Source organism: Giraffa tippelskirchi, chromosome 13 (genome assembly GCF_054371585.1).
Source record: "Giraffa tippelskirchi isolate mGirTip1 chromosome 13, T2T-mGirTip1v1.2.pri, whole genome shotgun sequence".
In the NCBI taxonomy this organism is placed as follows: Eukaryota; Metazoa; Chordata; class Mammalia; order Artiodactyla; family Giraffidae; genus Giraffa; species Giraffa tippelskirchi.
This window is the reverse complement of record NC_137287.1, coordinates 103,879,246-103,891,640: the sequence shown is the minus strand read 5'-3', so window position 1 is coordinate 103,891,640 and position 12,395 is coordinate 103,879,246. Positions and strand designations below refer to the sequence as shown.

Genomic DNA, 12,395 nt, shown 5'->3' with positions numbered 1-12,395 from the left:
TGGACAGTCCCATGCCCTCCCCCAGCGCCAGGAGCACAAACAAAGGAGGCTGTGAGGATCAGGAAGTCCGAGGATGGGAAATTCCAGGGCCTCCCAGCTCCACCAGCGAGTCTGGGCGGAGAGGAGGCAAAGATGAGAGCCGGGTGTGCCCTGGTCCCAGCCCTGGGCTGCTGTGGAGAGGGGCTTCGGGAGAGGGCACATCTCACTTTTCTTGGACATGACAAAATGCTGTTTGCGTGGCTGCAGACAAGGAGTTAGCAGCAGGCAACGCCGGTTACCTCCCAAAGGGTCCCTCCTCAGCCAGAGCTGTCCACTCAGGCGGTAGCGCCCCTGCAGTGGTTTTCAACCCCTCCCTGCCTGGCCCCTCCAGAGCTCCCCCTTCCTGTCCTGCCCCACATGACCCCATTCCGGCTCGTTTCTCTGCCCCTGCAGCCTCTCCTGCGCTGGCCTGCCCTCTCTCACCTCTCGCCCCTGTGTAACCTGGGGAGGTTGCCTCATCTGTAAACTGGGGCTGTTAACATGAGCACCCACCTCACGGAGTCCTTGGGAGCCTCACGCAGGAAGGTCTGCGTGGAGCCCTGGCAGGGCTCAGTAGCTGTCGTCCAAGTGACTGAACAGAAGTCCTGTGGAAATAGCCCCTCCACAAAGCTGCCTGGACCTACGCCAGCGGCCCTGGAGCTCTTCCTCCTTAGAGTGCTAATGGACTGGCCATCAGTCCCGCCCTGCTGGGCCCAGGGGCCCTGTGCCCTTCCCCCCACCATCCCTGCCATGAATGCACACCCTTCGGTGCTCCTTGAAGACTTGCTGACCTATTGATTCTCCTCCCTGAAGAGAGGGTTTTTTTTTTTCATCACCTTCTAAGCCAGCCCCAGGCCTGGGATCTCTAGTTCCAAATCTGAACCCTGTGGCAGGTTGGCCGGTCCCACGTTTCCTCTGCACCAGGCCTTTATTGCACACACATCCTTCACCTCCCCCCCCAGCCCTGACCCTGAGAACTCTTGCCCTGACACCCACAAACTACAGTGTCTCTGGACTGAGGAGTTCTTCCATTCCCGTGGGTGGACACTCAAGAGAATTTGCCACCCTGTGCTCCCACCTGGAGGATCCAGGCCACCTCCTCAGCTGGAGTTTGCGTTGATTGGCAGATGTCACTGGGGCCGGGCTATGGTCAGCGCTCAGCTTGGCCTGGGGAGAGCCTCTGTGTCACGGGCTCTTTTCAACGGCCTGTAAAGCTAGGTCTAGTGCTGGGGCTGGTTTCAGGTTTCCTTGGCAAAAAAGTGTCGAAACATTTCTTCGGGTGATTCCTCTGCCTCTCTCACCAGCCACCTAAGGGGTTATTTCAGCTCCGTGACCCTTACTAACTCTGAACTCACTGGTGGTCTCAGTTCCTTGGAGTGGCTCGAACGTGGCCCCTGTGTTTGTTGACCACGGCAGGGACCTGGCCCATCCAGCAGAGCCCGGGGAAGCTGCTGCTTCTTCGTTCATGGGTTCACTTTCGCTCATCCCCCACCTCCCCACGTGAGCACGTGACTCCAGGGAGCCCCCACTGGCGCTGTTCCTTAGCTCCTTCCTATAAGTCTGTGTGTGGGGTGCTTATCAACCCCAGAACCGTTCAGCTCCCTCACTGCCAAAAACCTGCCCGCCTGTCTCTTGGCTGCGGTGTGGCCCAAGCCCTGACCTCCCACAGCCAGCTCCCTGGCGCATTCCCTCCCCGGGAATGTCTCCTGTCTGCCAAGGTCCTGCCTCCCTGACAGAGCCCTCACTTCTGAAACTGCGGACGCAAGCATTTCATGGCACACGGATCTCTGATGGATTCATCTGTGTGTCCAGGGTGTCCGGCTCCCCACCCCTCACGAGGGCATCCAACCTCCTCTTTCTGAGCTCTCCTGGCTCACCTCTGGGCACCGGAAGCAGTTTCTGATCTGTGGACGTGCTGCGGAGGGAACAGGCCAAGGAAGACCCCTTCTCCCACTTCCCAAGAGCACCTTCCCAGCCATTGTGGGTTTTTCCCCACCCTAAACTTAGCTGAACCTTGGCTTTAAAATTTTTATTTATTTGTTTTTATATTTTTAATATTACTTTTTTTTTTTCTGACCGTGTCGCCAGGCGCAAAGGATCTTAGTTCCCAGACCAGGAATGGAACCCTCACCCACTGCAGTAGAAGTGCAGAGTCTTAACCACTGGACCACTAGGGAAGGCCCTGGTTTTTTTTTTTCTTAAGTTACCCCTTTGTAAGGATTCATGGCATTTCAGGCAGGACACGGGTGACCATTGGTAAAGGAACAGTGTCCGGCCTCCAAGAACAACGAAACGCAGAGTGTCGCCACGTCACCTGATGAAGTCTTCGTGTGAGGCTCTGACTGGGGACCCTTAGGGTGGGGGGCCCTTCTCACGTACCACGTTGTCCAGCAACTTCTCAGCAGACAGCCGCGTCTCTGAGGAAACAAAATGGAAACGGCCACATTCTTCGTCCGAAGACCCTCACTCCAAAACAGGAACCGTGGCTCTTTTGGATGACACTGTCTCAGTGTGGCTGCGGGCTCTGCCTCACACAGTGCGTCCGGCCTCGTGGAGTTGCGGGGGTGGGGTGGGGGTGGGTGGGCAGGTCCCAGCGTGCCCCCCCACCCTGGGTTGAAGAGGTCAGGTCTGGGTAGATGGTGGGGCGGCAAGAAGAAGAGGACCCACAGTCACAAAAACGAATTCTCGTTTCCCCACAGCACTGGGCGTCTGTGCCAGTGGGGCCAGTGTGCGCCGTCAGAGAAGCCCTCTGGCACAGAACCAGGAAGGACTCCCTTAATAGAAGGAAGAGTTTGGCCCATTTTTCAAACCAGCTTCTGAGACTTCCTATTAGGGAGTCCTGGAAGAACGAACATTTCTGCATATGACAACATGGCTTTCAAAAACTCAACAAGGGATTCCCTGGTGGTCCAGTGGTTAGGGCTCAGCACTTCCACTGCAGGGGACTGGGTTCGATCCCTGGTCTGGGAACTAAACTCCCTCCGCAAGCCACACAGCATGGCCACACTTTTTTTTTTTTTTTTTTTAAAAAAAGCAAAATGAAGCTCTGCGTTTTTATGAAACTTGATAGAAAATGTTATTCAAGCAGTACAGTCACCAGATGGGTACCACCTCAAGATGCGTGGACCCTGTTCTCTACAGGACTGTTCTATCCTCGCCAAGTAGGAACTGCCCTGGTGCCCCATGGCTAGTTTTGCTCTCCTGTTTGCGGGAGCCATTTTTCTTTACTGTGATAAAATATAACGCAAAACTTGCCATTTTAATAAATTTTAAGTGTACAACTCAGTGGTGTTATACTCACTGCCCAGCAGTCATCACCACCGTCTATTTTCCAAAACTTTTTGTCCTGCCAAACAGAACCTGCAGCCCCGTGAAGCAGTAACTCCCATCCCCAGATCCCTTGGCCCTGGTAGCCCCTCTTCTACTTTCTGTCTGTGTGAACATGCCTGTTCCAGCTGCCCCATCCACGCGGAATCACCCACTGTTTGTCCCATGGCGTCTGGCTTCTTCCACTCAGCAGTGCTTTCAAGGTTGTGGGGGCCTGCTAGCCTGGACTCCGGCTCTGAGTGGCAGCTTCAGCAGGTCCCTGCCTTCCTCCAACTCACCAGTCACCGGCTTCCCTCCAGCCCGTCCTCCTGGGCATGGTGCCAGTGGCGGCACGCAGGCTTCAGCTCATCAGAAAGTCGTCCCTACTTCTCACACCACTGCAACCCCAGCCCACAGATAGAACTAGCTGCCAAGGAGCACTTGAGTCAAAGGCCTGGCACCCTTGGAGGCTGAGAGAGGAGGCAGCCAGAAAACAGGTAACCATGATGGCTCCCCAGACAGAGGGTGAAGCCAGGTCAAGTGACTAAATGACGAAATGAGGCCCTGCTTTGTGTGACGGGTCCCAGCAGGTGGCTCCAGGGTTTCCAGCTTGGTCACAGCAGGAGACATATGAAGGGGAGGCTGGACTGTAAAGAGTGGTGATGGGCTTCCCTTGAATCATGCTTCCCGTCTTGTTGACTTACTCCTGCGCCGTTGCAGTTGCTCCTAAATGGCACTCACAGTGGCACCTAAGATGCACAGCACAGTGGCAGGCTGGTCCACTGCAGGAGCCTTCACAGAAGGCTGCGTGACAGACATTCCAAGAGCCGTTGAGTAGGTACTTGCCAGTGGTTAAGGCTCCGCACTTCCAGTGCAGGAGACGTGGGTTCGATCCTCGTTCTATAACTAACTTGTTCTAACTAAGATCCCTTGTTCTAACTAAGATCCCACATGCCTCTGGGTGAGCTCAAGGAAAAACAAAAAAAGTTGTTAAATATTCCTACCATTTGACCCATGAATTCCATGTTTTGGAATCTGGTCTAAAATGGAAACGATCGCAAATACAGACCAGTATTCACATACAGAGATGTTCCCAGCAGTGTTTATAAGTAGCCCCTGATAGCAAATAGCCTAAGTAGCCAATCGTAAGGGAGTAACTTACAGAACATACAATAAAACAATACAGGGGTATAAAAGTTATATTTGCAAAGCAAAACGAGATTTTTGATGGTAGGGGAAATGCCTATGACAAAATGTTAAGCAAAAAAAAGGTTTCAAAGCAGACTGTTATTCTCGGTATGCATTATGATATCAAGTATGTAAAAAGGAAATCACAGAGGAAAAAATAAACAGAAGCATATGCCAAGCTGCTTGGTGCAATTATGGACTTTTTTTTTTTTCTTTACGTCTTTCCACACTTTGCAAATGCTCTACAAAAGGAATATGTGTTACTTTGATCTTCAGGACAAGAAAGCAATAAAAGGGAGGAATAATGCTCCTCTCCATGTGGTTAAAGAGGAACTAGAATTTGGGTGGACTGGAGGCCTGGCCCAGACCCATGAGCCAGGTGGTCCCTGGCGGCTTTAGGGAGGATGCTGTGGCGGGTGAGAGTCAGCGTGGGGCAGTGTGGCATGAGAGTGGGCTTAGACCAGCATAGGAAACTTACATATTTGACTTCAGGGGCCTGGCAAGCATCATCGTTGAGTGCAAGTGTGCAGGGCAATAGAAACAGGTGGACATTGCGGTAGAACAGAGCCCTCGAGCCCTGTCTAAAAGGAGAGGCTCAGCTGCAGTGGGTGTTTGCCATGTGCGAGTGAGGGCCCTGTGCGTCCAGACCTTCCATTTTTCAAAGAAGCCAGAAATGCCCGGTTTTCAACTGTGAACTCTCTTACTAACCACGGTCACTTAGTTGAGAAACACTCTCAGCACCGTGCAGTCCACATCCATGGGCCAGATACGGTGGGCGCTCCACGAGTCAGAGACCACCTGCCCGCCTGGCCTCCTCCCTGGGCCCCGTGTTGGGTTCCCCACATGGGTGCAAGGCTGCTGGCAGCCCACCTGCACAGGCTGAAAGGGGCTTCCTTTTCTTCTCTCCGCCAGAAAACGAGCCTCCATCTCCTCTGGTCTCCGGGATCATCGATTACAACATGCCCCTCACCTCCACGTACCTGAAGCAGATGAAGTTGCGCGTGATGAATTCCCAGGAACAGGTAAGGCATCCGCCCCCCTCGCCCCACCTGGAGGCATCCTAACTTGCCTGGATGTGGTTGAGCCTTTCCGAGATGTGGGGCCACAGCCTGTGTAAACACACGGGAAACCAAAGAGGCCCTTATCTGGTTATCTGGGCCGGGCAGTCCGGACTGAGAGGAGGGAAGGAACGCGTTCCTAAGTAAGAAGGTCTGCTGGGCAGACCGCCTTGCCAGGTCTTCAGGGAAACTTTCCTTAAGGGCAGGGGCAAGGGGGTGGAAGTCGGGGGGAGGTAAGAGCTGCTGACCTTGGCTCTCGGCTTATCCTCGCCCTGCTCTGCCCTTTGCTGTGCCACTCTTCTCCTTTCCCTGGGGAGGCGAGAGGAAGGCCCCACCTGCCTGTGGCCTCTGTCACTCTTGGGGCCTAGGCGGGCCTGGAGGATGGGCCGGGGAGGGTGGCCCAGGGTGAGATAAGGCCCTGCCCGCACCCCCACCCCCCCATATGGGCTGTCCAAGACTGCCCAGCTGTGGATTGCCCAGGGCTGTCAGGCACCATGGAAACAGGCTGTGAAAAGAAAACCGCTCCTGCCTACCTCCCTCCACAGCCCACCTTCTAGCCCTTTGCAAGGCGAGTAGCCTGACTGTCTTTCAGAGAAGGACTGCGTGAGCGCTACCCCACCTCCCTGACCACTGCCCCAACCCAGAGTCAGAGTGTCTCACCTCCTGCTTCAAGCTTTCTCATCAGCTGTGACATTTGAACCTGCCGTATCTTTGAGGCTCGGCTAGGGGAATGGGTTGTTTTCTCCATTGGAAATCTGACTTCCAGCCCTGGGTGTGTTCCATCTGGGATGTGGCTGGTCTCCTTGACAACCTGAGCATGTGTCCACCGAGGAGGGTGACAGCGCTGCCACCAGCTCTGAGGGGATGTGGCTGGAGGTGCTCAGGTAGCATCTGGGGCTGGGGTCTGAGGATCTGAGCTGTTTGGCTTGAGTTCTGCATTGCCCTGAGGAGGAGGTGTGGTGGCCCGCCCATCCCCACAGCCTCAAAAGGTCAAATGAAGTAAGCTGGGCTCTGGGTGGTGGAGTTGTTTGCGTCTCTCCCGTCTTTTTATCTGAGATGTTCTCTTTTCTATGACGGTCGCATCCCTAAGAAACTTCATGGACTCAAAAACAGTGTCAGTGGGGATAATGGTGTCAGGTTTTCTACTCAAAACCGCAAAGTTGTTTTGTGCAGGAAATGCCAGTTATAAGAGTGTTGCTCTAACAGAAGTAACAGTTATAAAATCTAAGCACCACTATGTGGGGTGAAGCACAAAGGCACTCAAATAGCCAAACAGCAGGAGTTCAGCCCCATGGCTTTTCTTTTCTTTTCTTTCAAAATGGCGCTTGAGCCCAGTTCACCACCAGAACCAGTAGTGGTCAGTGCAGCCCACACTGGGATCCCTCATTAATGGATCTTGGTATGTTTCATTTGGTTATACAAATTCCTGCTTTCTCTGGGGGCACTAAGGGGTTTCCCAGGTGGTGCTTGTGGTACTGAACCTGCCTACCAGTGCTGGAGAGGTAAGAGGCATGGGTTCCATCCCTGGGTCGAGAAGATCCCCTGGAGGAGGGCATGGCAGCTACTCCAGTATTCTTGCCTGGAGAATCCCATGGACAGAGGAGCCTGGCGGGTTACAGTCCATAGGGACGCAAAGAGTTGGACATGACTGAGTGACTTAGCATGCATGCACCCAAGGGGCATTAAGACTGGTGTGTGTGTGTGTGTGTGTGTGTGTGTGTGTGTGTGTGTGTTAGTTGCTCAGTCGTGTCCAACTCTTTCTTCCCGACCCAGGGGTCGAACCCGGGTCTACTGCATTGCAGGCAGATTCATTACTGTCTGAGCCACCAGGGAAGCTAGTTAGGTGCATTGACAAGGATTCAGTCATTTAACAAATATTTATGGAGCCCTACTCCAAGAGCCAGGCTCTAGGGATGACCAAAGACAGCACCATTCCCAGCTCTCCTTATGATCTGGGGAGAGACAGACACTAATGAAAAAAATCACACTCAAGTGCTAAGCTCATAGCAGGTAGCAGCAGTTGAGGTAGAGATTAACCAGCCATCATGGGTACAGCTGTGACAAGTGCCAGGCAGGAGACATGTGGTGCCATGAGTACTTAGATGGGCATGATGGGGGGACTGACACAGGGGTCAGGAAGGTTTGCCTTAGAAGAGGATGCTTGAGCTGAATTAGATCTTCAGGGAAGAGAGCACCAGTCAGAGGAGACAGCTTGTGCAAAGGCCCTGTGGTTTGAGGGAGGACAATTTGAGAGGCTGGTATGGCTGGTGCAGAGAATGTGAGCAGTTCTGAAGCTAAAGAAAAGTGGGAGAAGCACAGCATTGGGCATGTAAGCACTTTTAACACTTTTTATTTATTTATTTATGGCTGCTTTGGGTCTTCATTGCTGCACATGGGCTTTCTCTAGTTGTGACATGTGGGCTTCCTACTGTGGTGGCTTCTCACTGTGGTGGTTTCTCATGTTTGCAGAGCATGGGCTAGAGAGCACGGGCTCAGTAGTTGGGGCACACGGGCTTGTGGAATCTTCCCCGACCAGGGATGGAACCTGTGTCCCCTGCATTGGCAGGCAGATTCTTTTGTTTTTTTTTTTTTAATTTAATTATTATTTTTTAACACTAAGAACATTTTCTATTGGGGTATAGCTGATTAACAATGTGATAGTTTCAGGTGAACAGGAAAGGGGCTCAGCCAAACGTCTATATCCATTTGCCCCCAAACCCCACTCCCATCCAGGCTGGCACATCACATTGAGCACAATTCCCTGTGCTCTACAGTAGCTCTTTGTGGTTATCCATTTTAAATATAGCAACCAGTGTGTACAGGACGTACCCAAAGTCCCTGACTATCCCTTCCCACCCACCGCCCCCAGCAACCATGAGTTCGTTCCCTAAGTCTGTGAGTTTCTTTCTGTTTTGTAAGTTAGTTCATTTATATCATTTCTTTTTATACTCCACATATAAGGGATGTCATATGATATTTCTCCTTCGCTGTCTGGCTTACTTCACTCATTTTGACACTCTCTAGGTCCATCCATGTTGCTGCAAATGGCCTTATTTCATTCTTTTTAATGGCTGAGTAATATTCCATTGTGTACATGTACCACATCTTTTCTATCCATTCCTCTGTTGATGGACATTTAGGTTGCTTCCATGTCTTGGCTATTGTAACCAGTGCTGCAGTGAACACTGGGGTGCATGGATCTTTTGGGGCCATGTTTTTCTCTGAATATATGACAGGTGGATTCTTAACCACTGGACCATCAAGGAAGTCCAGCATATAAAGCACTTAATGGGCGTCTGTGAATGAATGGAAGTTCCTGGATAAGTCGCCCTGGAGGTGTTTTTCCCCAGGGGCTTGGGGCTGAGGCTGAGATTGAGGTGGCCTGAGTTGACAGTGGAGTTGGCTGTATCTTCACCTCCATTCCTGGTTTCCCAAATGGGGGCCCTCTGAATGTCCCCAACCTTCCTCAGTGTGTGGTAGAAGGTAAAAATGCAGCCCCTCCTTGCACACCCTTGGCAGGAGAGGCGGTGTGTGCGAGGAGGCCCTCCCGCCTGGGGCCCTCCAGACATCAGCCTCCCGTACCGCATGCGCCGCAGTGAGCGCTCGAGGCCTCAGCCTCTCAACCAGCACCGTGATCCCACTTCAAGAGCCAGGCACGTGGCAAAACAAGAAGTCACACTGCTTACCAGGTTATTTATCTGCAGCAGCAAGGAAAGGCCAAGGACCCAGGTGTCTTTGATTTTTCAGCTTGAGTTGAAAACTAAAAATACACTTACTTGAATTGGTAGCTTCTTTCCTGTAGTGAAAATGTAGCTTCCCTAGTGGCTTAGACGACTCAGACCATAAGGAATCTGCCTGCAATGCAGGAGACCCAGGTTTGATCCCTGAGTCAGGAAGATCCCCTGGAGAAGGGAATGGCAACCCACTCCAGTATTCTTGCCTGGAGAACCCCATGGACAGAGGAACCTAGCAGGCTACAGCCCATGGGTTTGCAAAGAGTTGGACATGACTAGACGGCTAACACTGCCTGTAGTGACGTCAGAACAGGGCTCCCGTTTGAGAGGGTGAATGGCTCCCTGTCCCGGTACAACACGGGTCTGGCTCTGCTGCTGTCAAACACCATGTCTCAAGGCAAGGCTCTGAGAGTAATTTCATTCCCTGCAGCATCCCTCTGACCCCGAAAGGCCTGCCAACAGAAGACACCTGTAGTGTCTGCACATCATTCTTGAAGGCTGGAATGGAAAATAAACCCAATTGTAAATAACAGCTGGGATAAATGATATTTTATGAATGCTGAACAAAGCTCTACATCAAAAATCTCTGAGTGAGAAGAACCTAAGAATTCATTTTTTCCCAGCATTAGGTATCCAGGAGACAGTACAACAGTAAGGCAAGTAGGACATTTTCCCCTCCCTCGGCTTTGAGCAGACAATGAACAGGTGGTGGGGTTTGTTTGTGAACTGGACAGAATCATGTTACCTTTGTCCAGTTGTGTTGGATTAATGTGCTGAGAAATGGGTCTTTCTCTGCAGAGGATATTAGGTAACGTGAAAATTTAATAATAATGATGTTCATGCATACGTGCTGAAGTCACTTCAGTCGTGTCCAACTCTTTGCCACCCCATGGACTGTAGCCTGCTAGGCTCCTCTGTCCATAGGATTCTCCAAGCAAGAATAGAGCAGGTTGCCATTACCTCCTCCAGGGGATCTTCCCAACCTAGAGATCGAACCCATGTCTCTTACGTCTCCTGCATTGGCAGGAGGGTTCTTTACCACTAGTGTCACCTGGGAATTCCAATAATAATGTTCACAGGAACAAAACAGATTATTGACGTGTGATCCGACGCAGCGAATATTTATTATGGTGTCTCAACATGCAAGACATTTAGGTCCACCCTCCCGGGACCCCCATCCTAAGACACAAGACCCTCCATGAGCTGTCATTTTGGTGGCCACATAGAGCTGAAAATAGGTGAGGGGCCCCCAATAAAGTCGAGTTTTTTCCCCTTATTTGGGGAAGCATCATGAAGATATACAACTGAAATCACATTTAGTTTTACTGATGACAAATGCATTTTCTTGTAGGGGGCAGGGTGTGAAGATCTCATGAGATGTGGACTGTTGTGGAGAATGTTCCAAAGCATTCTTCTGTTAAGATGGGACCCCAGGGAGGGGTGCAGGCCGCACTCATGAGGCCAGAGGCGGCCAGCAAGTGTACCCCCAGCCGCTGATCTTTCAAATTCTCTTCCAGCGCTGTGTGCAAGATGTACCAAGTGGAGTGTTAGGGTCTCTTCTTCATGTAGACATTGGTTTTGTTTTCTGCCTCATTTTATTCTATTTTTCATACTTAAAAAAAAATTATACAAATACACCTGGCCTCCGTCACCACAAAATAAAAGTATGGTGATAAAAATCACCATCCTCCCACTACCCAGATCACTGAATATTTTGGTGTCCAACCTTCCAGACTATTGAAGAGAAAAGGAAATTATCCTGTACGTACCATTTTACAACCCACTTTGCTTTCCTGTATTATTCAGTCTCTTTACTCTCCAAGCCTTGATGTTTCCACCTACCAGATAAGCTGATCTTATAATTCTCTTGTCACTCACTCATTCCTCACCCGTATCCCCCCATCCATCTATCCATCCATCCATCGTGCACCTGAGCTAGCAGCTGCTAAGGAGACAGTGGTGAACAGTCTCTCTGCCCTGCCGCCTCTCACAGTCCAGTGAGAGAGACAAGGAAAATCAAAATCAACATTCTGGGGTCTGTAGGAAGTGCTTAGAGGCAGAACAGAGGAGGGAGAGGGGAGCAGAATGGATGCCATTTCAGGCACCTGTCCTGTGTCCAGCCCTTTACAAACCTCACCCCTCGCCCTCCCAGCTCAACAGGGTCACATCATTATCCTCATCTTGCTGGTTTCATAGCTGAGGCTCAAGAAGTTTCCGTATTTGCTCAAGGTCACACAACCGCTAACATGAACTGCAACTCAGATCTTTTCCATCCAAACCTATGCCCCTGCCACAGCCACAAACCCTACTTCTCCATGGGCTTCTTGGATGAGGGTGTTCTCCTTAGAATCCAAGGCGGTGGGTCACCTGGATACTGAGCAGCGGATCACCGGCAGGGCTAATGGAGAGAAAAAACGACCTTGACAGAGACGCTGGCAGAGCAGGCAGAGAGCTTTGTTTGGCTTGGGAACTGGGAGCCGCCTGAAATACATGAAGCTTAAGGAAATGTGGGAAGGAGGGATCTGGTAGGGGACCTGGGTGGGTTGGAGGTATCCCCCTGCCTTGTGAATGCCCAGTTACCTGCTGGGGTACATGTAGAATTTGATATCCACTTTATAGGGGATATGAACCTGATCTTTCCTGAGATCACAGTGTTTGAACCAAGACCTCATTGTAGAAATCAGATCCAGATCCCAAAGAGAAAGACAAATCATGTGTTCCTTCCCCGACACACACTTTCATTTTATAGAAGCGGAGACTGGGACCCGGGGGAGGCTTAGCAACTTCCCCAGGACAACCCCTGGCCACCCCGCCTCCCCAGCTCCTTGCTCCTTTCAGAGCTGGAAGCCTGTCTGCATCTTCCTTCACCTCCTGCCTCCCTCTCTCCAATTCTTGGAGCAGCACTAATGTCCTGCTAATGGTTGTAATGGTTCTCCCAGCAGTGTGTGAAGCAGTGCAGCGCTCCATTGTTTAAACCCGCGTGATGGAGGCTCTTATTTGTCTCCATTAACCTCTGCCTCCCTCTCCTCTGCAGCTCTCCCCTGGCCCAGAGTTTTCCTTGGGTCTTGGAGGTTGGGGGAGAAAGGGCAGA

The 12,395-nt window shown here is 51.5% G+C and overlaps 1 protein-coding gene and 1 long non-coding RNA gene across 6 annotated transcripts in view; both read left to right on the top strand.

The window, feature by feature from the left end:
• The window catches only part of NOL4L (nucleolar protein 4 like), a 131,586-nt gene that overhangs the window by 61,151 nt on the left and 58,040 nt on the right, over positions 1-12,395 (top strand). For all 5 annotated transcript variants that reach the window (XR_014073822.1, XM_081559623.1, XM_081559625.1 and 2 more), the window contains exon 4: positions 5,425-5,534. Coding sequence is in view for 4 of the 5 variants with exons in the window: in XM_081559623.1 (XP_081415749.1) it covers positions 5,425-5,534 (110 nt within the window). In the remaining variant the exon portion in view is untranslated. The remainder of the gene's footprint in view (positions 1-5,424; positions 5,535-12,395) is intronic.
• On the top strand, positions 2,107-4,650 carry LOC145533081 (uncharacterized). Its single transcript, XR_014073826.1, has 2 exons — positions 2,107-2,170; positions 2,932-4,650. It is a non-coding gene; the product is annotated as an uncharacterized LOC145533081 (long non-coding RNA).